Source organism: Cynara cardunculus (genome assembly GCF_001531365.2).
Source record: "Cynara cardunculus var. scolymus isolate 2C chromosome LG 11, CcrdV1, whole genome shotgun sequence".
Classification (NCBI taxonomy): Eukaryota; Viridiplantae; Streptophyta; class Magnoliopsida; order Asterales; family Asteraceae; genus Cynara; species Cynara cardunculus.
The window spans coordinates 6,052,558-6,078,367 of NC_037538.1; the positions used below are offsets into that span (position 1 = coordinate 6,052,558).

The 25,810-nt window shown below is 36.5% G+C and overlaps 5 protein-coding genes across 10 annotated transcripts; 3 read left to right on the forward strand and 2 right to left on the reverse strand.

Moving 5' to 3' along the window:
* The first annotated feature begins 5,158 nt into the window (after positions 1-5,158).
* Positions 5,159-7,713, forward strand: LOC112521371 (phenylalanine ammonia-lyase-like). The gene is made up of 2 exons (XM_025130197.1): positions 5,159-5,606; positions 5,828-7,713. Exons 1-2 carry the CDS (start codon positions 5,221-5,223, stop codon positions 7,575-7,577), a joined length of 2,136 nt encoding a protein of 711 aa, XP_024985965.1. The 5' UTR covers positions 5,159-5,220; the 3' UTR covers positions 7,578-7,713.
* Positions 7,714-8,247: 534 nt separating this feature from the next.
* Positions 8,248-13,389, forward strand: LOC112521267 (3-isopropylmalate dehydrogenase, chloroplastic-like). Its single transcript, XM_025130027.1, has 7 exons — positions 8,248-8,539; positions 9,935-10,255; positions 10,332-10,493; positions 10,578-10,652; positions 10,846-10,955; positions 11,059-11,131; positions 12,708-13,389. Exons 1-7 carry the CDS (start codon positions 8,360-8,362, stop codon positions 12,897-12,899), a joined length of 1,113 nt encoding a protein of 370 aa, XP_024985795.1. The 5' UTR covers positions 8,248-8,359; the 3' UTR covers positions 12,900-13,389.
* Positions 13,390-14,374: 985 nt separating this feature from the next.
* Positions 14,375-16,872, reverse strand: LOC112521468 (protein NUCLEAR FUSION DEFECTIVE 6, chloroplastic/mitochondrial-like). Of its 5 annotated transcripts, none has more exons than XM_025130347.1 (4): positions 16,685-16,872; positions 16,272-16,393; positions 14,983-15,018; positions 14,375-14,715 (listed from the first exon to the last, which is right to left on the reverse strand). In XM_025130347.1, exons 1-3 carry the CDS (start codon positions 16,828-16,830, stop codon positions 14,999-15,001), a joined length of 288 nt encoding a protein of 95 aa, XP_024986115.1. In that variant the 5' UTR covers positions 16,831-16,872; the 3' UTR covers positions 14,375-14,715; positions 14,983-14,998. The 5 variants fall into 5 exon arrangements, with proteins under 5 accessions (XP_024986115.1, XP_024986117.1, XP_024986114.1 ...); XM_025130349.1 differs by lacking the exon at positions 14,983-15,018 and adding an exon at positions 15,256-15,305 and having other exon boundaries at positions 14,376-14,715; XM_025130348.1 differs by lacking the exon at positions 14,375-14,715 and adding an exon at positions 15,256-15,305 and having other exon boundaries at positions 14,762-15,018.
* An 817-nt stretch (positions 16,873-17,689) lies between these two features.
* Positions 17,690-21,399, forward strand: LOC112520665. 2 transcript variants are annotated; one of them, XM_025129108.1, is made up of 3 exons: positions 17,690-19,151; positions 20,218-20,532; positions 21,316-21,399. In XM_025129108.1, the coding sequence occupies exon 1, from the start codon at positions 17,699-17,701 to the stop codon at positions 19,085-19,087; it is 1,389 nt and encodes a 462-aa protein (XP_024984876.1). In that variant the 5' UTR covers positions 17,690-17,698; the 3' UTR covers positions 19,088-19,151; positions 20,218-20,532; positions 21,316-21,399. The 2 variants fall into 2 exon arrangements, with proteins under 2 accessions (XP_024984876.1, XP_024984877.1); XM_025129109.1 differs by having other exon boundaries at positions 17,690-19,131.
* Positions 21,323-21,713, reverse strand: LOC112520666 (auxin-responsive protein SAUR50-like). The gene has a single exon (XM_025129110.1). It carries the CDS (start codon positions 21,707-21,709, stop codon positions 21,362-21,364), a length of 348 nt encoding a protein of 115 aa, XP_024984878.1. The 5' UTR covers positions 21,710-21,713; the 3' UTR covers positions 21,323-21,361.
* Positions 21,714-25,810: the final 4,097 nt, after the last annotated feature.

A 25,810-nucleotide genomic window follows, 5' to 3' on the forward strand; every position in this document is an offset into this window, starting at 1 on the left:
TTAATTTATAATTTAGATTTGAACCTAAAGTGAAGAAAGAATGTGATTGGTCAAGATCGGTTTCCATAGTTTGTACCATATCAATGTATACAATTTTCTTTTATCTCTCTCTCTCTCTCTCTCTATATATATATATATATATATATATATATATATATATATATATATATAATCTTTTGATAGATTAAGAAATCATTCAATGGATTTTAGTCTCATATTATTGTTCCTCCACTCATGTCATTGCCATATGTAACAGCCCCAATGCAATGAAGTGACCTAATAAATTTGAATTCAATTTAAAATTATGGTGGAAGTTATTGATAGCCTACAACTTAGGACTTATAAAGAGCTAACAAATTCTCACTTTTTATCCATGTGGGACGAGTTGTTACAAACTCCCTCACTTAAACTCCTGACGTTCTCGTCAGGCCTGCCCAAAATCTTTCTCCTTGTCATCGGCAATGTGAGATTCGTCTAAGATGTTACAAACACCCCCTCTCGTAGACTCATCATATCTGATGAGGTTTGCCCCACCATCTCGATGGTACAAGGATCGACTCTGATATCATTTATAACACCCCCAAAGCCTAAAGCAACGGACTAGCCCAATAACTTCGAATCCAACTTAAAACAATGGTGGAAGTTATAATTGGTAGCCACTACTTGAGACTTATAAAAAACTAACAATTCTCACTTTATATTTATATGGGACGAGTTGTTACACTATATACCTCAAACAAGATTTGTGGAAAAGAATTTATGCCAATGTTTTTTCTACCAAAAACATCAAACATGCTATCACAAAAGAGTTCAAAATAAATAAAGAAATTAAGTATTTTACGTTTTGGTTTGATTAGCCTACCGCATTAATGCATATACTAATCGTCCTTAGGAAATAATCTTATACCCTATAGACTAGATGTTAATCATGTAATCGTCCTTTCTCGTCGATCTCGCAACTACTCTTGTCCATCTGTGTTTCTACATACCTTCCCTCGTTAATCCATCGTCACTCTTTGTATCTCCTTTCCTCTATTGTCTGTTGTTAGGGACTGTAATTCCGGATGAGATAGAGAGACTAGATACTCTTAAGAATCGTGTATATGAATAATTTTCGAATACAATAATTCGACCCTATAAGCCTTGGGTTTCACGAATTTCGTATTGGGATAATTCTTAAGTTTTTCATCTTCTTTCAAAGGCTCTAAAAAATGATATATTTGTACCCTGATTCTCATTTATACATATTTATATAAGAGATCGATAGTTATATGCGGTTAACGGCGGTTGAACGGTTATAATCATTAATGAATAAGGTCAAATTAGGTACTTATAACCGAATTTCAAGCTCTGGAAACTGTCTCTTCAGTGGTAACTGAAAGTTGTCATGATAAGCTGAAAAACATAAGCTGAAGTTGTCAACGACAGTTTGCAGAAAATCATAACATATGCTCTTGTCACGGATAATATCTATTTATTACAAACCTTTTTAAAAGCAAAACACTTTAGATATTTCATGGATATTCTTTTCTTTCTTTCCATAATCATTGTATTCACGAATCTCGAATGTTTGGATTTTATCGAAATTCCTACGTATGCCTAAAAATGTTTGGTTACTCCAAATCTAACCAATTTAATCGTATTGTGGATAAAGAGATAGGAAACCATCACAACATCCTACTGAAGATGATAGATCTCTAACTAACGTCTACAAGTGTTTATTATTTCATAATAAATATGTATTTACGCTTGATTTAATTCGTTTATTTGTATATATTTTTAGAGTTTACTTAAGGATTGTTTGTTTACCTTTTAATAGTTTGACTAAGAGACATCATCTGAATCATTAAGAAGTAAATTTTGTTTGACAAAAATAGTCTGTCTCTTGATGATTCCAAAAACTCTAAATGTTTAAAAGGTAAATTAATTATCATATGTTTTATGTGATCGACTCATACACTCCAACACTTGTATGGGGTAAATTTAGATGTGCATTTATTTAACAATTAATTTTGGAATATCCGAAAGAGAACAAAAAACTCATTCAAAGTTGATCAGATGTTGGCATGAATTTGATATCCTGATGAGCGGTGGTTGTCGGCGGTGAACATTCCCGATCGGAGAAGTAGCGGTGGCGCGTAGAGATTGATGGCGGCGGTTGAGCACGTGAAATGATGATGAGCCGCCGTGTACGCGTCACGACTGGAGCCACCTTTCAAACCATTTGGCAAATAAAAAGCATGCCTACTCATACCCTCTTTACACATATAAATTTGTCGTTTCTGAGGTGGCCTCAGAGCCAATTTCTATTTTTTAATTATATTTTTATTTATTTTTGTTTTTGTTTTTATACGATACAAAAGGTTTTTATTCTTGTATTTATTTACCTTTTAAATTCTTTTGTTCCAAGACACCGACAACTCAAGTAAATGAAAAACACAAGCAAAACGAGGAGATATAAAAAAATATCTTAAAATAAAACATCTTTAACAGATTTTTTAAAATGATAAAATAAATTTATAGAATTTTTAAAATGTAATTATTATAAAGATTTTGACTTTTGATTCTCTATTTTAGAGAAATTGTAGTGAATTTATTGGAGATGTTTTTACTCTTTAACGTTGTGGTTTATTTAGACAAAAGTTGATTATCGGCAACCCCAGATAGTTCCTTAATGAACTCATTTCTAAAGACACCAATGTTTGTGGACTTTTTTTTTGGCTCACTCAGCAACTAGAAATTTGAGATCGAACCCATGACATGTTTTATATTTGAGCAAAATCATCTCATTTCTTTCTCAACTGAGCTACATACAAAATACAATATTTTAGTTTATTATAATGTTTCAATATTTTAAAACAATATTTTACATTTGTATAAATATTTATATAATATTCATTTTTAATAAATTTTAACTGTTTACATTTTGAAAATTAAGTTTTACTCATCTAGAAAGTGTTGAACCACCGATCATTTAGTAAAAAAAAACATGTAAAACTGCAACACATAAAGGGATTTCCTAACAATAATGATCCCATTTAAACACTATTTCTTTTCTTGGTATCCAAAGCTTTCAAACCATGCATCTCACCATCATCTTAAACATTGGGTTGTTTATCCAAATATTTATCTAGTAAATGCTTATTTATATAAGTTAACACTATAATTTATCTTGATGTGTAAGATTTTAGTACATCAAAACGTATCAAATGCAACAATTTACTGGGTAAGAGTCATCATCTTCACTTACCGGGTAAGACTCTACATCCTTCTCATCGCTCTTACCCGGTAAGATTATTGGCCCTTGTCATGTTCATCCGATAAAGAAATTTATCCGATAAGCACTTGTCAAACAAACGTTTAATAAACGACCCCTAAGTTTTCTTATGAATGAAGTCTTTTTAAGTGTAACAATTGTTGTATTTATGTTTGCTTAGATTTTCATACAGTTTTTGGAGATAATATTTATGTATTTTTCTTTATTTAATTGCGAGAGTATAGGCCTCTTTATGGCCATCTCGACTAATTTCATGGGATTTTAGAGAACAATTAGGAAAATTACCAATAACTTTTAAAGGACTTGATTGTTGACATGAGGAAGAGCCCCAAATGTCCGAATGTCGTCATCCGTGACCGTGATTAACATTTACTTATTTAATGCTTGCTAGTGTTAAAAAAACTATGTTTGGAGTTCGGATTCTGGTCTTATTTCCCATCCAACACATTTTTCGTAAGAAAATATCTTCCTTTACGTTACATCACTAGCCAAAAATGCTGGCTTGACACTGCTTCACAACCAAAAAGCTTTTAATCAATCTGATTTATTTTATACCCCTCGACAAAATAGCCCTGTAACTTCGTCAATACATGGTGTTCTTCGACTCATTTGTAACTCTTTATATGGTATGATATTTTCCAATATATAGAAAAACTAAAAAAATTATTTATGTATTCAATAATTTAGCGATACAATGAATGTCACATAAAATACGAAATTTTTGTGTCAATTTTTGGATAGACGAACTTAAACTTGACTTAAATTGCGCATATAAATGGACTTGCTTAAGAATTAAACTTGAAAATGTCATCATCATATTAAATATGAATTAATTTATTTTTAAAAATACCTAACAAAAATACATCCATATTTATTATTTGAATCCTTTTGTGATAATGGGTCAAGTCTATTAATTGGTCAAAAGAGGTTGATGATAATATATACATATATTATTATAAGTCAAATGGACGATTGATAAGATTACCCACCTACCCTTTCCTCCCTTTTCACACCCTCTTCATCATCTCTTTCTTTCACATGTGAATTTTTAGTACTTGTAGTTTCATGAATAAAGTCCCTTAATCTTAAAACGTTATGATTAGGGTTTCGTTATGGATTCGATCTTTATCACTACCTATCTCTACAAAATGTATCCAAAGTCATACGATAAAAACATCAAAAGAAATTGACAAAATAACTAAATTATAGAACTCTTTTGATCGAGTTAAGATAAGAAATCAGATCCATGGCAAAAATGGAACATAAAAAATTGTAGGAAACGTTTTAAAAAAATGAAACTACAAGGATGTAAAATGTAATTAATTATATATATATACACGCATGTATAAAATATGACCTTTATTTTTACATATTTCACATGTATGAATTAGATTTTGAAGCATTTTTTTATAAGATTTAAGATATCTGTTTATATATATTTAAATGAAACAAATCTTTTTTAATAAAATATATGTATTTAAACGAAACAAATCGTTTTTAATAAAATAAATGATTAAATTTCCTTTTTTAATAAAATTAATCGATAGCGTAAATTTTTTTAAGTAAAAAAACCTTATGATAATCCAATTAGAAAGGGGAGAGGGGTTTGGTGGAGAGAGGTGTTGCTTAACAAGTCTACGTCTGAACATCCCACACCATGGATGAGATTCCAATCAACGGCTGAGATCAGGTTTCAACCAACCCACAGTCTCAGCCACCACGCCTTCTTACCAAACCCCCCCGGCCCCCCTCAAAAATCAAATAGAAACTCCATTTTCTTCACCTACCAGAAAATATAAATTTAAATCTCCCAAATTTCCATCTATATAAACCGCCTGCTCTTCTCCTCCTCCCTCAGCAACCGCCACCCCACCCCACCTTCTTCTCTCTCTCTCTCTCTCTCTCACACAAACCAATTTCAATTTCGCTAATAAATCTTGATAATGGGTAGCCATGGGAAACAAAATGGTCTCGGTGCTGAGTTTTGTGTCAAAGAGGATCCATTGAACTGGGGGATAGCGGCGGAATCATTGAAGGGTAGTCATCTGGATGAGATCAAGCGGATGGTGGCGGAGTTTAGGAGGCCGATAGTGAGATTAGGCGGAGAAACGTTGACTGTATCGCAGGTGGCGGCGATCGCGGCGACGGACGACGGTGGTGTGAAGGTGGAGTTGTCGGAGTCGTCGAGGGCGGGAGTGAAGGCGAGTAGTGATTGGGTGATGGAGAGCATGGGTAAAGGGACTGATAGCTATGGTGTCACCACCGGGTTTGGTGCCACCTCTCACCGGAGGACCAAAGAAGGTGGCGCTCTTCAGAAGGAACTCATCAGGTAATTATTTTTGTGGGTAAAGTGAAGTCATTGATGTCGTACTATTTGAACTGCGGTAAAAAGGATGCAAAATTTTCACCGGAAGTAAATTAATTTGGAGATCATCGGCGGTCATCTTTGACGGTTACGAAACCTGACTGTACTTCAAACAAGAAGAAATTTTTATAAAAAAATTAATGCATCAATTGTTGTTATTTACGAATTTTTTTATGTTCTGACAGATTTTTGAACGCCGGAATATTCGGCAACGGCACGGAATCAAGCCACACTCTGCCACATTCAGCGACAAGGGCAGCAATGCTAGTGAGGATCAACACCCTCCTCCAGGGTTACTCCGGCATCCGGTTCGAGATCTTGGAAGCCATCACCAAGTTCCTCAATCACAACGTCACCCCTTTTCTGCCTCTTCGTGGCACCATCACCGCCTCCGGCGACCTTGTTCCCTTGTCCTACATCGCCGGCCTTCTCACCGGTCGATCCAACTCCAAGGCCATTGGTCCCACCGGAGAAGTCCTTAATGCGGAAAAAGCCTTCGCTGAAGCCGGTGTTGAAGGTGGGTTCTTCGAGTTACAACCTAAAGAAGGACTAGCACTTGTCAACGGCACCGCCGTTGGATCGGGGATGGCATCGATGGTTCTTTTTGAAGCTAATGTGCTTGCATTGCTGTCGGAAGTCTTATCGGCTATGTTTGCCGAAGTTATGCAGGGGAAGCCGGAGTTTACTGATCATCTGACACACAAATTGAAGCATCACCCCGGCCAAATCGAAGCTGCAGCCATCATGGAATACATTTTGGATGGAAGCGATTATGTTAAGGCTGCACAAAAGGTCCACGAGATGGACCCCTTGCAGAAACCCAAACAAGATCGTTACGCACTCCGAACATCGCCCCAGTGGCTCGGACCACAAATCGAAGTTATTCGATCAGCCACTAAAATGATCGAGAGGGAGATCAACTCTGTCAACGATAACCCATTGATCGATGTTTCAAGAAACAAGGCCATTCATGGTGGCAACTTCCAAGGAACCCCAATTGGTGTTTCCATGGATAACACACGTTTGGCCATCGCTGCGATTGGGAAACTTATGTTCGCCCAATTCTCCGAGCTTGTCAATGATTTTTACAATAACGGGTTGCCTTCGAATCTCTCCGGTGGGCGTAATCCAAGCTTGGATTACGGGTTCAAAGGTGGAGAAATCGCCATGGCTTCATACTGTTCCGAGCTCCAGTTTCTTGCAAATCCGGTGACTAACCACGTCCAAAGCGCAGAACAACACAACCAAGATGTGAACTCTTTGGGCTTGATTTCCGCAAGAAAAACAGCCGAAGCAGTCGATATCTTAAAGCTCATGTCATCCACATACTTAGTAGCCCTCTGCCAATCCATAGACTTGCGCCATTTGGAGGAAAACCTGAAAGCCACCGTGAAGAACACGGTGAGCCAAGTAGCCAAGAAGGTCCTAACCACCGGCGTCAATGGCGAGCTCCACCCTTCAAGATTCTGCGAAAAAGACTTGCTTCGTGTGGTCGACAGGGAGTATGTGTTTGCATACGTAGACGACGCTTGCAGCGCCACGTACCCATTAATGCAGAAGCTCCGACAAGTCCTCGTCAACCACGCTCTAAACAACGGCGAGAGTGAGAAAGACGCCGGAACCTCCATCTTCCAAAAGATAGGTGATTTTGAAAACGAACTGAAAACCCTTTTGCCAAAAGAGGTGGAGGGAGTTAGAAGCGCATACGAGAACAGCTCATTGTCGATTCCAAACCGGATAAAGGCATGTAGATCGTACCCGTTGTATAGGTTTGTGAGGGAGGAGCTCGGAGGCGGGTTCTTGACCGGCGAGGAGGCGACTTCTCCGGGAGAAGAGTTCGATAAGGTGTTCACGGCAATGTGCAAAGGTGAAATCATCGATCCATTGTTGGAATGTGTTGAAGGATGGAATGGTGTTCCACTTCCGATTTGTTAGTTTTGTTTTGTGTATACATATTTGAGGTCATGGGTTTGTCCATCGTGTATCTATGTCTGTTTGTACCAACTTAACTCGTTTGATTCAATTTGTACCTTTTGTTTCGTAAATGGAAAGAGATACATTTGCGCATGTCATGTTTTGTTGGTTCTAAGTTCATTAAAATCAAAATGTCTTTATTATTCCATTTTTTTTGCTTCAAACTTTCTTTCTTCTTTTTTGCAGAGTAATCTAATGAGTTTTAAAATGATATTGTAGATTATCACCGAGACAATCTGTATTTGTCTACCCATCTCGGTCAGTCGAGCTCTCTCACTTTAGACCAATTGGTTCCTCTTTAGCATCTATTGTGATTGCACTTGTATTATGATTGCACTTGTTGGTGGTTTCATAGCATCTTCAATAAATTCTCTAAAATAAAAAATCGAATTTTCAAAAATCTCCAACAAATTTTCTAAAATGAAGAATCAAAAGCCAATATTCAAAGATCTCCAAAGAATTTCTTCATTTTAAACATTAATTCATAAAATATTATTTCCTTCTGTACATTTAATTTCAAAAGTTCTCGCTAATAAAAAAAATATAAAATATTTTTTATTTGATAGATAATTATAATTGAAGATTTCTTCGAACTTAAAGAATTATACGCTTGTATTTTGAAATTTTTGTTGAAATAAAATCCCAAAATCACTTATATTTCCCATTATTAAAAATCTTTTACGTCTTTTGTTTCTTCCCTTTTTCCATTTCACTTCGCGTTTCCTTTCAGCGAGTCGTTAACGATGGCTTTGCAGATTGCCAGACGTTTCCTTCGCAGCCGCGCCGTGGATCAGATCTCCACCAACAACAGGCTTTTCTCACTGATCGACCGGAGCTATTGTTCAAGTTCCTCCGATCTGATCCGCGCCACTCTCTTCCCAGGCGACGGTATTGGTCCCGAGATCGCTAGCTCCGTCAAAGAGGTCCAATTCCCCTCCTCATAAGTTATATTATTACTTGAGCCTCAACAGTTTATGTTTTGATACAGTTTTGCTATACTTATGTTGCTTTTCTGATGTAGGTTTTAGTTGCATAGTTTGGGGTTTGAGAATTCTATCCGTATGCCATTTTTCTGAAATTTATCTAAATTTGTTGAGGCCTTCTGTTAAGTTCTTCTGGTTTGTTAGTACTCCCCTTGATAGGAAATTCTTGATCTTGGCCAGATGCGGCAGTTTTACTTTTAGGATCCAACTCAGGTATAGATATACTTTAGAATAGTAATGGCTGATCAAATTTTAGTGTTCAAAGTAATCCTGATTCTATCACACCAGCAAATGAGAAAGTAACAGTAAATTAGAAATTGGATTTAAAAAATGACTTGTTAGACCATGAAAGACGAAGTTTTTATATCTAATCCTGTAAGGGAGGGTGATAGTTGTGTGTTTTGATACAGGTTTGCTATAGTTATGTTGCCTTTTCGATTTAGGTTTTTGTTGCATAGTTTGGCCTTTTATGCTTTTTTTTTATAGGCTATTGGAGTTTGAGAATGTTATCATGATATTTCTGTGAAATTTATCTAAATTTGTGGAGGACTACTGTTAGGTTCCTTTTTTATGTTAGCACTCCTCTTCATAGGAAATTCTTGGCCTAAACTCTGGTATTGATTTACTGTAGAATAGTAATGGCTGATCAATTTTAGTATTTAACATAATGCTAATTCCATTACTGATTACACCAGCAAATGACAAGTAACAGTAAATTAGAAATTGGATATTAAAATGACTTGTTAGACCACGAAAGACAAAATTTATATCTAATCCTGCAATGGAGGCAGTCTACTATTATTTTGTTAAGTAGGGATAATAACAGACAAATTTCACCCTATAACCATGATATGGAGAGCTCAATTGCCAACCTATTATTTTAGTATAAATTTTAGGGAGGAATATTGGAACTCTATCTACCATTACATGGAAGACAGAGTATTACAAACAATATAAGGTGGGAAAATTTTTATTAGAAAATTTTGTGGTTCTCTAATAATTTCAGGAGGAATGCGAGGCCCAGCTATTTTATAATTTTAATGTATCAATTATGAGTCAATTTTCGGTTTGGTTTTGCACTTGTAAGTACACATAACATATGTATGAACATATCCTTTATTTTTATCAATGAGTTCCTAGTAGCCAAGTATCATCTTACACAGGTATCCATTCAACATAACTTGAACCATACTTCAAAAGAAAACTATAATCCCTTCAAAAAGGCTTGTCTATTGTCACTCTAAGTTTACCTTTAATAAAACTGTTTAGAAGATGAACCTGTATGCATGTTGCTATTTGAGGTTGTACGTTGACTTTGCCTTTCTCATTATGCAGATTTTCAGTGCTGCAGATGTTCCAATTGAATGGGAGGAACATTTTGTAGGAACGGAGGTGGATCCTAGAACCCAGAGTTTTGTTACATGGGAAAGTTTAGAATCGGTACGAAGAAATAAGGTTGGCTTGAAAGGCCCGATGGCCACACCAATTGGAAAAGGCCATCGTTCTTTGAATCTTACCCTGAGGAAAGAGCTGAATCTGTTTGCAAATGTCAGACCATGCTACAGTCTACCTGGTTACAAAACTCGGTATGATGATGTAAATCTCATAACAATCCGTGAAAACACAGAAGGAGAATACAGTGGTCTTGAACATCAAGTAAGTTTGGCTGATCATCATAGAGATGCGTTCAAATAAATGTAATGCAAATCTGATGTTTCTTGCATTTGACTAGGTGGTGAGGGGAGTTGTTGAAAGTCTTAAGATCATAACCCGTCAGGCAAGTCTGAGGGTGGCTGAATATGCTTTTTACTATGCCAAAGCCCATGGTAGAGGGAGAGTATCTGCCATACACAAAGCTAACATCATGCAAAAAACTGATGGTCTATTTCTAAAGGTGTTCCTCTCTTCAGATACTAAACATTTAAGATAGCTCCTACCATGTTTCATTATACTTAATTGCTTTTCTCTACATCTCTAGTGTTGTCGTGAGGTTGCCGAGAAGTACCCTGAGATAACATATGAGGAAGTGGTCATTGACAATTGCTGTATGATGGTACACACTCTTATCTCTCTTGTGATATGATATATCTATGCTCTTACGTGTTCCAAATCCTGATGAAGTTTTGGCACTACAATGCCTCAGCAAGCAATATTATCTTGAAAAATTCACTAGTATGCAGCAGTCAGAATGCACTTTTATATTCAAGAAGATTACGAGACTCATGGTATTTCTTTTCTATATACAGCTTGTAAAGAATCCAGCACTATTTGATGTCTTAGTGATGCCTAACCTTTATGGTGACATTATAAGTGACCTTTGTGCTGGGTTAATCGGAGGATTGGGCTTAACACCAAGGTATCTGCATTTTCTTGGTACTATTTATGCAGCTGCTACTTCTCTTTTTTGCCCCTTTAGTATGTCGACTAGATCTTCTCATATCATTTGCCTTCATCCACAGCTTAAATATTGGGGAGGGAGGAATTGCTCTTGCCGAGGCTGTCCATGGTTCAGCTCCTGATATTGCTGGAAAGGTTAGAATCAAAGCTGCTTTATGAAGTGCTGAACTGTAGATTCAAATTTGCATTTTCTTCCTGTATTTGTTCTGAAAAGTTATCCCTGCTGCCATATTGCTAAGATGATAACAGTACACTTAGTAGGATGATCATAGTGCCATAGCTTCCTTAGAAGACTCGGATAGACAATTGTAAATTAGGTGTGGAGTTGAGGTCTTGTCTTTAAATGAAAATTTGGTAATATAGTGAAAATGGTGGGGCAGTGATGGGAGATGAGAGATGTTTGGACAATGGTCATCCAGGGGAATTAAGTTATTGATCCTTCTCTCAAACTTTCTTGTACTGTGTCTTTCCAAGGATCTATCTTCCCCAAATCCCATCTAGAATTGTCCCCATTGTGGTGTTCAACGAAATCTGGTGGATAAGGAGAAGTGAAAATATCAAGGAACTCAATGTGTGGGTTAATTTGGGCAGTTACACATGCAAGTCACAAGGCCATCGTGCACCCCTAGTGGTCCCCTTGTAGTTTTAGGTTCTTGGTGGCTTATTTTCTCTCAAGGTGACCACCGTACAACCTATCCCTATTTTATGGGGCGGAGTGTTGGGAGATAATGAAGGGGCATGAAAGGAAGTTGGAAGTGGTAGAAAGAAATGAGGATATCTGGATATGCTCAGGTGCACTCATGGTCGAACTATGTTGGACGTTATACCAAACTAGGTCTTCCAAGCAAAGTTGGGTGTAGCGCCTATCATGGATAAGTTTAGAAAGGAAAGATTGCAGTGGTTGGGCATGTATGTAAGAGACATATGTCGCCTGTCGGCACCAGTGAGGAAGGAGAGCAATTGAGACTGGACATGGCAGTTTTAGGCTTGACTCAGGTAGGAGTTTGTGGAGATGCAGTACTAAGGTAATGGGTTTTGTGTATGGATTCGGGGTTTATATGGTCGGGGACGGGGGTTGGAGTGGTAGAGGGTGGATGGGGGAGGGTTAGAGAGCTGACAGCTAGGTATCAGAGTCCTAGTCCCTAGGGTAGGTAGGGAAGGACTCGTTGGGGGTAGTCACAAGTAGCTTTTGTTCTAGTCCCTAGGGTAGGTAGGGAATCCGGGACTAGTCTTGTATTTGGGCAAAGGCACCCACCTCTTTGCCAACTGAGCTACATGGCAGAGGCGCTAGTGGGGGGTTTTACAAAAACAACCTCTCTACTCCTTGAAGTAAGGTTTACGTACATCTTACCCTTACTAGGTTGCTTTAGTTTGGCTTCCTTGGGAATTCTTGTGGCCTATCCACCTCACAGCCTGATGTGGGCCTTCAGAATCTTGCTCCCATTATTATCCGGTTCAGCTCCTTTTTTTCTTTAACTTTTAATCCTGGACTTCATTTTTCTGAAAACACATCAAGAACACTAACCGTACTTTATGGTGCAAAACTTGGATTATTTCGGTTGGGGCATAAAGCCAGCAAGGTGCAATGCAATAATTGTTATTTCCCCTGCTGCTTGTCCATGTGTACCTTTTTTTGATATCCAAGTTGAAAAGAATTTGTTTCATCTGGTGCATGTTAAATATGATGAGAGTATATGGTTGACTTGTGCAGAATTTGGCAAACCCAACTGCTTTGTTATTGAGTGGTGTCTCGATGCTTCGACACTTGGAGCTTCATGATAAAGCGGATAGGATACAGGATGCAGTCCTGAAAACAATTGCAGAAGGAAAGTACCGAACTGCTGATCTTGGTGGCTCTTCAAAGACCTCCGAATTCACTAAGGCAATCATCGACCATCTTTGAAGAATGTCAATGAATGTGCATAAATTGCTTCCTTTTTTTACGTCCGCTACGAGTTTGACAATCCTTTTATGTCTTGACACCCCAACTTCAACTTTTCCTACTTGTGGGAGGGAATTAAACCACATCAATTTCTTCAAGAGTTTTGTGATTTCAGCCATGGAGAATATGCCCATTTTCTGATGGGAAGAAAAATAACACATCGGGTCCATTTGAGAAAAATGCATGATGATGAAGAAGAAAGGGCTGATATCGAGCTACCGGCGGAATAGAGTAAGCTTCTGCGGTTTTGAAATAAACAGCGTCATCTTGTTCGTTTTGATTTTTTCTCTTCTGTCCAGTTATCCTATATAAACCTATTTAAACTCTTCTTTGTCTTGTATTTGACCACTAGTTTCAGGGTTCACTGAAAGACAGTTTGTCGTCACCATTTAAACCCTTGTGTAGTGTTTCTGTTTCTTAAACTCACATAAGATTGCACTCCCTTTCTTGATTATTTTGCATGTCCTCTTCTCAAGTCCCTTTCTTCTGGGTCCAACGGTTTATCGTCGAAGAAAGGTAGCGCCTTGGTACATAGATATGAACGGACGGGACAAGAGGGCTGCTTGGACTGGAGAGGACAAGTTGTCTGTATGATGTTTGGTACGATTAAGACCAGACGTGACAAGTTGTTTGCCTGGTATTTTGTATGATTAGAACAAGACTTAGATAAGTTGGTCCTAAAATTTGTTCGATAATTTTATATATATCATATAATAGTTATTGATGATACAAATTAAGTAATATTAAAATAATTTAAACTTATAAACATTTTAAGACAATTTTCATATGCATAAATATATAGTACTACCATATTTAAAAGAAAATTTTGATATAATTGATGGTACTTGATAGTTCGAAAAAACTGTGTTGTACAAAGGATTGGTTTGAAAGATCCTTGTGAATTGGTGGATGTGCAATGGAGGTGGTTGTAGCAACAATGATGGTGGTAGTCACTGGTGGCTGGTGGACGACATTGACCGTGGAGGCCATGAAGATGGTGGTGGTTATGGCCAATTTGATGGAGGTAGAGGTGGGGGGATGTGGTGGTGGTAACTGATGATAGAGTTGTGGAGGTGGCCAAACAGTGGTTACCGGCTAGAGGTGGTTGCCACGAGCAAAAGTGACCATTAAACAAATATCACATTATTATATCAAATTATGGTAGATTAGTAATTTTTTACTTTTATCTCTCATTTGTTTCCCATCATGTTCCACCTATTTTGGTGGAAGAAAAAAGAACTTCCATCACACGCAGTCAAAGTCCTTGTCCCCATTTCCTGTTGCTACAAAACGTGGAATAGTAAGTTTTTGTCCTACGACAGGTTGCCAGTTGTCATGTTTAGTCCTATCGCATGTACCAAACGCACCGAAAGAACCAAGTAACCATGTAGGGATCAATTAGAAGTAATCAAAGTACGAAATATATAGAAAATACTAACACGAAGAAAAAACAGTTTTCTGTATACCTTTCCCTTAAACACAACATACGTCATCAAAAGGATCTCAGGAGACCCACCAAACCATGAAACCCAAAATCTTCAGGTTTTGGAGAAAACAAAGTTAACAAGATCTAGCAACTTATTCAATTTTGTGATGAAAATACATTCTGTCTGTTACACTTTCCTTCACAGAGCATGTTTGTCAAAACAGGCTGAAAAAGTCTAATAATTCGATAACATCACTCGACTGCTTCTGCAAACAGCCCTATAGACCAACGATTCCTACATAACCTTTTGCTTTCATCCTCTGACTACTCATCACACATCGTCATTGCAAGCTGATTAAACAAGGATACAACTCATAAGTTCATTGCAATTATGGTATAGTTGAAGTAAAGAAGACGGGTAAGAATCTCATTCATGAACTAGCACACAAATGCTATGTCAGTTAATCGGTCAATCAGATTACTTCCAGCACTATGCTATGCATGCACGCATTCTAAATCTGTTATACAAGTTTGTGATTCATTATTGATCTTAAATAAGGTAAACCTATATGTATCCTATTCAAACAGAGCTTTTAAAACAGACGGATCCAATTCCACCTTTGCTTCTCGATCTTCATCTAGTCTTGTCGACGCCTACAAATGAAGCACGCACCAAAAATCAACTTATATTACAAAGAGGCATACATAGAATGATGGCGTAAAGTAGAGGAAGCATGGAAACATCTCTATTGGTCCGTCTATCTTAGAAGTTGTAAAAGATAAAAACACAAGTGACCACAAGTAAAACCAAGTCTAAGATGTTGCTTCCTTGACTATAGTCAGACCTATCTCTAGTGATCTAAAGACACCATTCAATGAACACTAACTTACCTCAAACTGAATGAAAACCAAGGAGGAACCTATGACGCTTTGCTAGATACCTAATCAATAAGAAAAACGCAGTAATTAGAAAACGAATCAAGAGCCATGGAGGTTGAAAGCCAGAGGAAAATGCAAGAAAGAATAGTTTGTTGCTATATGGAACAAGATGCATAAAGCAAAAACAAGAATGGATGGTAATTTTAGTGGGTACAGTGTAAATCCAATAAAAAAATGGCTCTTGTTCTGGCTTTACAAGAACTTATAAGCAAAGTAACATAGAAGATCTCTTATTTGGGTGAGAGGATCGAATAAACCATGGAATGTCAATAGCACACAACAAGATAGAGACCTTAACCTGGTACAACTTAGACAAACAACATTGCCTTTTCGACATTCCAGAACTTGCACTGTTGCACATAGCAACAGTTTGGCCGATGGCTGCATTGATATAAACAAAACCTACAACCTCTATGGGTGCGTTTCGTATGTAGACAGGATTGGACCGGATGGGCGAGAGTGAGGTAGGCGGGTGAAAGAATTGTGCAAGGTTTCAGGGTTTTAATTTGACATGGGTAGTTTAGTAGTTTACTAATATTGTCCCAATCTCCATGATTTTTGTTGCATCTACATTGTTGGAACAAAAAAATGCATCTTTGTCCCACTCGGTTATGTCTTGTCCTAGTCTAAATGTCGCACCAAATGACACTACTATTTGAGTGTTAAGAGTCCTGGCTAACTAATTTGAAATTCACGGAGCTACAATCATATTGTCAAAATAGAGATACTAGTATTAAAACACAAAACCATCTTCAAATCACCATAAAGACACAAGATTTTCACACACATAGTACTACTGATGTCTAGAGTTACAAGTAATGGATACAATCGAATGCAATATCACCATGTAAACAAATCACCATGTAAACAAACACCCAATTTAGAATTATTAAACCCTATTGCACCACGTAAAAAGTACACAAATGGATCACAATTGTGACATAATTCATAGAAAATTCAAATCTTACCCTCAGGGAGCCAACCATAACCACGTTGAGAAAGGGTAAGCATGGAAGTCATCAATGCAGAAGCAGTGGCGTTGTGGAAAGGTTGCAAAGATTCCAGACAAGCACTCATTTCAACCGGACACCTGAATACATCCAAAAGAAAGCTTACAACAACTAAAATTGATCGCTGTGAATTATATCACCCATTCCACCTTTTAATCTTTGCCAGAAAACCAAATTAGCACCGTAATTTTTGTAGTTCTATAGAACGATTAAAATCTAGGTTTATGATAAATGAGATCATATGCTTGTGGTGTACTGTGTAGATTTCAAAGCAATTGAAGGCGTTCTGTGAACTTTTATCTGATTTGGACAAAGGAAAAATTCAATTACGAAATTCATAGATCTGGTTCGTGAATTTGAGTGATGGTTACCTGAAGATGCAATTGGGGAGAGAATTCTGTCTACCAATGCGAAAGGGGGAGCGAGGAGCTTTGGCTTGGGACGATACTCTTGCGGCGGCGCTACGTACGGAGGATGACCGGAAAACAGATCGAGCGGCGGCCGCTGCAGTCGCCATTTTGATGCTAGCTAGTGTGTAAGGCAGACCTGATTCCGTGACCTGACTACCAAGGGTTTTGAGTCATTGGGCCAAAAAGACACTAAACCCTTGCAATTTTGACCACATCACCTTCACTAACTTATTTTTAATTTTTTATATTTTTAATGTATGATTTTATATGATTTTAAAATTAAAAAAAATTGTATAAAATTTTGTTTAATTAAAAAAATGTTTTCAAAAATAAAATAAAATTGAAAAACTACACGAGGTATGCTATCATATGTATTTTCCAAGTCTATGAGTATAATGTATAAATCACTATTACACTTTTTAAATTCTTACGAGTCTTATGAGAAGTTGGATTGTCGACTTTCCTAACATGAAACAAAATTGCTTATTTGTTACATTTGTTCCCTATCGTTCCCACGTCCAATCACTTGCTCCATAAGTTAATGGTAGTTTATACTACGATGTAGCAACTTGGTGTGTCGTTTTTGTTCGTATAAAAAGAGTAATTTTATATGAAACTAATCAAACTATATATATAATTTGAGATTTAAATTTTAGGGTTATTTTTTTTGGCTTACACCAATAAGTAACAAATTGGGAAAACTCAAAGGGACAAAAGAGCAATAAGGGTATTTTTATATACCATTTTTATGTCATAATCAGATTAAATCATATATTGAAAAGATAAAATGCTAATAAGAATGTAATGACATATTAGTAAAATAATAGGAGAGAATATAATTGAATTGGAAAAGTAGTTCGAAATGGGTTTTATATTAAGGTGCAAAGTAATTTAACCAAATCATTGTTCATCACATGTATTGTAGGAAATCAAGATCCATCGTCATTCATCGGGAAAACCCGATAACCCAACGCCATGAACGACCGTCCTCCACAGCCGCCTGCGCGCCTAATTGACCTCCGGACCACCACTGAAATCCTCAAACAAACCACCACCACCATCTTCTCCACACGCCATCATCTCCTTATCTTTCTCTATCTTTCCTTCCTTTTGCTTTCTCTACGTGCTAGCGTCGAAAACGCCACTCATTCCCTCACTTCCTTCATCGATAACGACCCTTCCATAAAATCTCTCCTCTCTCGAATTCAACTCCCCCCCAATCCCACCACGATCACCACCAGACAACGCCGCCGCCACCGCCCCTTTCTCCAGCTCACCCGCGTCGGCACTCTAGACGACGATTTCTTCTCAGGAGACGAAGAACTCGATCATCGATTCTTTGGAAGCCTCTCCAAACCCCAATTAAATGCCACCTCATTCATACTCGACTCCTTCGATCCCCAATTGGGCTTCTCCAATTTCGTGTCCGATAACGGAATTAGGGTATCTGAAACCGTGCGTTCTAGTGCTAAGATGACTTTCAGATCAATCGAGATCATAAAGGAAGAAGAAAATGAAGTCGTTGATGATAGCAATCAGTCTGCAGTGATTGATGGTAAGGCTGGAAGTAAAACCGTTTTGCAGTTCTTCTTGAAGAGGTTTGACCTAGAACATCATGATTTGACCGCATTGTTGTTTCTTGTTGGTGCTTTATCTTCTTCCTATGGGTTTGTGGTTCTCTTATTTGTTGCTACTCATGCTTGGGTTCATGGGATTATATTTGTACTGGTGGTGAACGATTTCTTGGAGGGATACAGGTCGTTCCTCAGGACTTTCTGGAATGGTGCGTGTTTGGGTATGAAAAGATTGTCTGGGTTCATTGTAATGAGATGGGTAGTCAGGGATGCATTGACTCAGCTGTTAGGTGTGTGGTTTTTTGGAGAAATTGAGGATCAATATTCAATCTTTAAGATTTTCGTTAGGTTGAAGTTTATGCCATTTTCAATTGTGACTCCTTGGGTGAAAGGGTTTGAGAAGGAGATTTATGGTTTTATGTTATCATGGTTCTTGTTGGATATGTTTATGTCTTTTGTTTTTGCTGTGGATGCTTGGGTGGCTATGGTGGATTCAAGAAAGAATGGAAGGGAAGTTGTGAAAGAAGGTTGTCATTTGTTGTCGTTGATGGTGCATCCTGCCATCAATCTCAAGTGTCTAGAAGGTATTGTTTGTGGGTCATTTGCAAGATGGATATTGTTACAATCCTTTGGCAAGTTGTTTGCTTCTGCTTTCCAGTCTCTTATGGAGGTTTACTTTATGGTGGCTTGGCTGATGTATTACTTCTCTGTGAAGTCCATGGATGCTAATTCTAGTGGACAGCCTTTTGGTCGAAGAGAGCTTGAAGTCTTGCTCGAAGACGTTAGATGATACTTGATGTGAATTCTTGCATTATTTGCTCCCCACCCACAACCGTGAGTGCTTAAATGAAGCGGTAATCTTTTGGTGTTTTACTTCTTAAATGTGTTTCCGCAAATGTGACTTACCATTACCACTGTTAGATGATATGAAAATCGATCAATGCTTTGTATAATATGTGTACATTCTTCCAGACAGAATGGCTATTTTTGCAGTTTGATTGTTAGGAATCACAGTATGCGTCATCACAATATGTGTACTCCATTTTCTTCTGTTTTATGTTGGTAAATCTGACGGAAAAACCTATAGTTAGGTCGTTGTAGTTTTAGACTTTAACAATTTTTTATCATTGTGGTTCAATTTTGTAAACAATTCGATCATGGCTTCCTTAACAACAGTACCATTATAGTCGCTGCCTGTCCAAAATTTGATTGAATTAGTGCGCTTTGGTAGTTGACATTGTGATTTAATATTGTAATTAGTTACTAGAAAAAGGAGGTCAAAAGAAGAGACTCTTGTGAACATTAGTTTGTATAGACGAGAATGGATAAAAAAAGATAACCTTAACTTAAGGTTATTGAAAGAGAAAGTGTTAATTTTCATACGGCATTCAAAAGAGAAGTTGCTTCAGTTTCGTATTAGCCAGGGCGCTTGGTGAGCATGGTGCCAACTGAAACTGATTTATCAAAATAAAAAAAAATAAAAAGGAAGAAATGAATATAGATGACATCAAATGTATTTTGAAGTGACTTAGGGGCTGTTTGGTTGGTTTTCCATTAAGTCATGTATGGATAAACTGTCTGTATAGATTGAGAAAGTTTTTGTGTGGGAGGGTCTTCTCGTAGATGGAATGAGCATGTTTTTTAATTGGGAATGGCAGGTTTCGGAAAAACTTGGTTTTCTGCATAAAGATCCCCCTAGAAGCTTACTAATAAACCATTTTCTATATCATTGAGCCATTACCCAACAATCATGTATAGTTGACCGAATAAGCTGTGAGTCTCATTAAGCTCATTGAGCTGCTAACAAACAGGCCCTTAATTAATAAACAAAAGGCGTAGTCTTCTAAGAATAATTAGGAAAGTATTTTAGGTTACCAAGCAAAGAAGAACCACTAATTATATAAATCTTGCTGTGAAAAGGATCTTATGAAACAGATTGAAGATGGCACAAAAATTTCATGGAAGGGGATGTGGGAGCTCTTGTTGGCTGACGAGAAGCAGAGAACAAGCTAAAGACTTGTTGAGAGGAAAAAGACGTTTGAAACTTAGCAATTAGGTCTTTTCTTATGTTACTTATCTTTTGGTCTATGTAACTCTATTGGTTCAATAAAAGGATTTTTAGGCTCAATGTGGAACTCTTGTCGGTTGCATCTTGGTTCCATGTTACATGGCATTTTTCACTGCCACACCATCCTACATCACGAGGCGGGCTCCTTGATAACCATCAAGTTTCATGTGAGTATATGTTTATTACCTGTTATTATCTTTGACTTATTAGTGGACTTATTGTGTTTTTTTATCATGTGTTTACCAGTTTGAGTTTGCCTTCTGGTATCCACTTTTTCATTTTTAGTCTCATACAGTAACTAGTAACTTCTATTTTCTCCTTTAACATTACATATAGCTTCTTTATTGTGTTCCGTAAAGTAAATTGTACAAAAAGTAATATAATTCACCTAAAAGGAATCAAGAGGACTTGCATATATGTACCTTGATAACTATACAGGAACCTTTGACAAAAATAGGAAATGACTATATTTGCAATGATAACAATAGATAGATAGGTTGAAATTTTGCCAAAAAGGGTAGCATCTTTCATGCAGCATCTGTAAAAACTTCATTCAAGAACATTGCCGACTTGTACCAATCCAAGTCAACAAAGTTTTGTAACGTGCCATCATACATATAGTTTGAAAGTAGATTTCCTTTTGAAGTTTTATGAAATTTCGGTAATATGAAGTCTTAATCTTCCATTTACTCTAATCGTTTTTCTTGGAAATTGTCAATGACTTAATGTTTCATGAATCTAGGTGGTTACTTCTTGTTTGGGGATTGTATGTTTTGCATAAATAGCCATTCTCTATGTTAGTAGATGCACAACCACCAAATATCCTGTGGAAACAGTTGATTCATGCTTGCTAACAATCTTTAATCGAGATTCAAGAATTCTTTTAAAAAATGGTTTCCTTTATCTTACATTAAAGTTGCATTTGTTACATTAGTTTTGAAATCTTGTAGGAAAATCCTGTTTGACTGAATGGGAATCGAGTTAACCCCTCTAAATTCAAAGGCAGAAAGTGATTCTTCGATCCTGTGGGAGCGCAGCACAATGAAGCACGCTGAGGAAGGCCTCCTCGTCACAGGGAATATAGAGTCTGGAATCAGCAGTGAAGTCGTATTCTTCTCGAGCTTGATCCAGCAACGCGTTGAACAAAGGGTGTTTTAGTAACTTGACATTGATGACAAACCTCCTGTGGTTTTCACCTACATAGACTACAAGATGACCCTTTGGGACATCCCTTGGAATGGACGATGATGTCCATGTGCAGCACCTTTCACGGCCTACCCAAGGTACAACTCCATTCATCTGCCTCCTTTTTCTAACCCATGCTTTCAGAATCTTCACTTGCATCCTCTTTTTATATATATGTACTTCTTTTGGTTTGTGTGTGTTTGGGGGAAGGGGGGGGGGATGTGTTGATGTTAGACAACTAGGAAAGATTTATATAGTGCATAGAGAGTAAAGAGGTTATATCTTTCACACACACACATATATACATACATATATGTATATATCTATATGAGAGAGAGAGAGAGAGAGAGGCATGGGCAGTTTAAGAAGATATGTCCTGGTGGGATGGAGGGGGATTTGAAGTTTGAAAATGCTTTGAAGGGGCTTTTTTGGTTCTTGTTATTTGTTTTATAACAAAATTTGATTCGATATTGTACGAACATGTTATTTGCATGATTAAAAGAACATTGAGAAGGTAACGGAAAATAACACACCCTTTGTGGCATATGTACGTATGTTTTACCATAAAAGAAAAGTGGGATTTGGGGTTCATATACACTCGAGATTGTTAACATACGTGTGTTTGAAGGTTTTGACATACAACGAAATGGAGTGAAAGTCAGGTTTAAGAATATCACTAGTTAATAGAAGGCCATAGATTTAAAAAAGCACAGATAAAATAAGCCTTAGGCATATTTGATTATGAGATGGAGATGGAAATGGAAGTGAAGCAAGTGGGAGCAAAAGATTGTGTGGTTGGGGAGGGGAGTTTGAAAATGATTGGAGACAATGTGGATCATGTCTATTGTGTGACTCCAAGGAAGGTGGCTCATTTCACCAAAATGCTCACTTTCCTTTTCTACCATTTTCTTACAAAATCACATCATCATCTTTTTTTTAATATTGTGGTCAAAGAAAAAGTATGAGAATAAAAAGAATTGAATTGTTTGTGGTGACAAAGATGACACATATATCAAACTCCACCAACTGGGTTCATTCCCTCAAACAAAGGGTACCCTCGCTTTGCTTATCCCTACCATCTTTTTGTAATTAATTTCAAATATTTAATGCACATATATTTATTACTTCAATATTTAACTTTTTTTTTGTCCGGGTTTGGTCCTTTCCGTTTAATTGTTCACCCCTTTTTAGAAGCGCCATCTACGGTGACCCCTAGCTTATAAAGTTGATGACCCATTCCTTGCAACCCTCGCATCTCCTTCTCCAAGTTGTCATCGTCTCCGGCCAACTCCAACAACACCCCATAATCATCTTCATCGGTTGAAATTAGATTAGGTGGAAACAAATTGGAAGATACTTTACCCTTGAAGCATCTATATCTATCGGACGATAATTTTGAGGCAGAGGTATCTATTGAAGGTGTTTTTGCCAACATGCGTGCAATAATTGGGAACCAGTAACTTTGTAGAGGAATACCTGAACTTCATCTACCCAAATGCATAGAGATTACGGACTCCAAAAACTTCTATGTTCCCGTGGTAGGGCAAAGATGGCTTCTGAAGGAGTAGTGGAGAAGAATGAATGGTGGTTGATGGTCATTGGGTGGGCAGTTGGCGGATTTGGCTGGAGAGTCTATCGAAGCAACCGGGAAAGGGGAGGGAAGGGACCAAATACGTAAATTAAATTAAATTTACAATTTTCTAAAAGAAAAAATAGGAAACAACAAAAATGTCGAGTTAATGGAAGCTTTTCTAACATTCTTAGAGAGAGAGGGACCAAAACTGTACGAAAGTGTAAATTGAGATGACAAACTTATATGAAATGAATTTTGGCGACCAATGTCAAAAAAAGAGGTACAAGGACTACAAATGAAATTTACTTTAATTTGTTATTAGGAGTCATCTCAATGTTTTGTAAGAAATAATATTGTCTAGTTTAAATGTACATAAAACCAATCACAAATTTTATCATGTGGATGTGGTTTGTTAAATATATCAGAATGGAAATAAGCAAATACCCATAAACGATTGCATGGTTATATGAGATTGCATGGTTATATGAGGAGGATGTGTGAGTTTATTTGTTGTATAAAAATATTATATACTTAAAAAAAAGATATAGAGATAGAGAGAGGGGTATTTAAATAGAAACCATGTTATTTATATAAACAAATTAATTGAGATATTTATGTAGGTTCATTTATTATGATTTAATATTTATGAAAGATGACTAGAGTTCATTTATTATACTCAACGCATTATTTTAAAAAAACAACCGATATATTTACGAAAACAAATATTTATCAAATTAAATATACGGTTGAGATGAGTACGATTTGAATGAACGACATACCTAACTATTAGACTTATACAGACATGCCTTCAAGACAAAGAAACGGGGAATCTGTATTCTACAAAAACAAGAACAAAAACAAGAATTTGGATGACTATTTTGCTTTATTTAAAAAGCTATATTCGTTTTGCTAAAAAGCATCAAATCTGAATCTTTTGACATATAAATACATGATTATGTATGTAGTGGAGACTGGAGAGTACAATCTTGAGAATGCCATGATTAGCTTCAGTGTTCCATAATACATATATCTTGGCAGAAAAACAATCATTTTTCTTTTCTATTCAAATTTCACACCTACCATCAATTTTTATATTAGGATTATGATATACTTAGGGACCGTCTATCCAACGTTTACCATGTAAATGTTTATCGTCGTGTAACATTTTTGACCATCAAAATGGATTATTGGTAAGCGTCTTAAACATTTACCAGGTAAGAATATTTTCCTTCACCTATCGGGTAAAAATTTTTGTTCTTTCCATACTCTAAGGATATCTGTAAACACTTACATGGTAAGTGTTTAATAGACGGTCCTTTGATCATATTATATTTCAAAATATTGTTTTGGGAAATTGTAATTTGTATCCATTCTACTATTTAATTGCGTTAAACCACATCTATTTTTATAATAATATCATTTAAATAATCTTTGTCTAAATATGAATTACAAAAATAGACTTTGAATTAATCCTCAACCAACACATTTAGCTTCCGAAGAGATACAAAAACGAAGTATCTTTGATCAATAATAAAACATGTTCATATGAATCAATATGACTGTTAAATTATTAATAACACATGACTGAAAAGCTATAAAGAATTTTGTTTGTACAACAAGATTACATGTCTGAAACTTTACTGACGTCATTGTTTAGTTTCTATGCAATTTTATGTACAATTCTAAACAAAACCTGCCATCATTCTTCTCGTAAAAAGTAGTCCATCTAAGCATCATTACTCGAATACAATTAGAAACACCCAAAACGCAAAAGTAGCAAGTTAACGAGCCATAGGATTCTACACCTTATTTGTAATGCAGGTTCATTTAGATCAAATTTAAAGCTTGATTGCTAGCCTAGCAACTAGGGTTCTAGTATAGAGTCTTGGATCTATGATGAAATTAGAAGAAAGGAATAGTGGCATCAATTTTATATCAAGATAAACCAATCAATTCTCGTATCAATTTAGTCGTTACCAATTTAATTGGTTGGTAGTATCGTACCAACTGTCTAAACTTGTTTAGTACATGGTATTAAAAGTCACATGTCATGGTAATACCGTATCGTACCGATTATTATTTTTTAATTATTTATTAATTAAAGTTTTGTTGGTCCCGAATGGGATGACAATAAATATAAAATAATTGTAGAATGGGGGAGTTGAATACAATTACACAAACTTTTTAAACTTTTTATTTTTATTGATGTATATCAAGAATTAACATACGGAGATACAATAAAGATTGTTGCGGAAGAAAGGAAATGATAACTTATCCTAAACAATCTTACAAAGAGAAAAACTTACAAACACAACAAATAGAGTACTTGCAAAGAAATGAAGAACACAATAAGTTTTTCATGGTCCATCGCCGCTCCTTATTGTCCATTTATATCATATGAAGATAATTTGAATGTTTGTACAAGTAAGGATAAATGATACAACACATATCAACATGTTATTTGAGTACTCGATGATTTTAATGCATTTAAATCTAGTTGGTAAAAATATGAATTTAAATAAATTTATAACTTCCATTTTTGTACAAAACGATGTTCATGGGATAGACGATTTAAATTTTTTTTTTTTTTTTTTTTTTGCAGTGAAGCCCTTGACTCGTTGCTCTACCGCACACGTATAAATTGCTCAAGCGCTTGAAGGTTGAGATTCAGATTACCGTCATTGTCT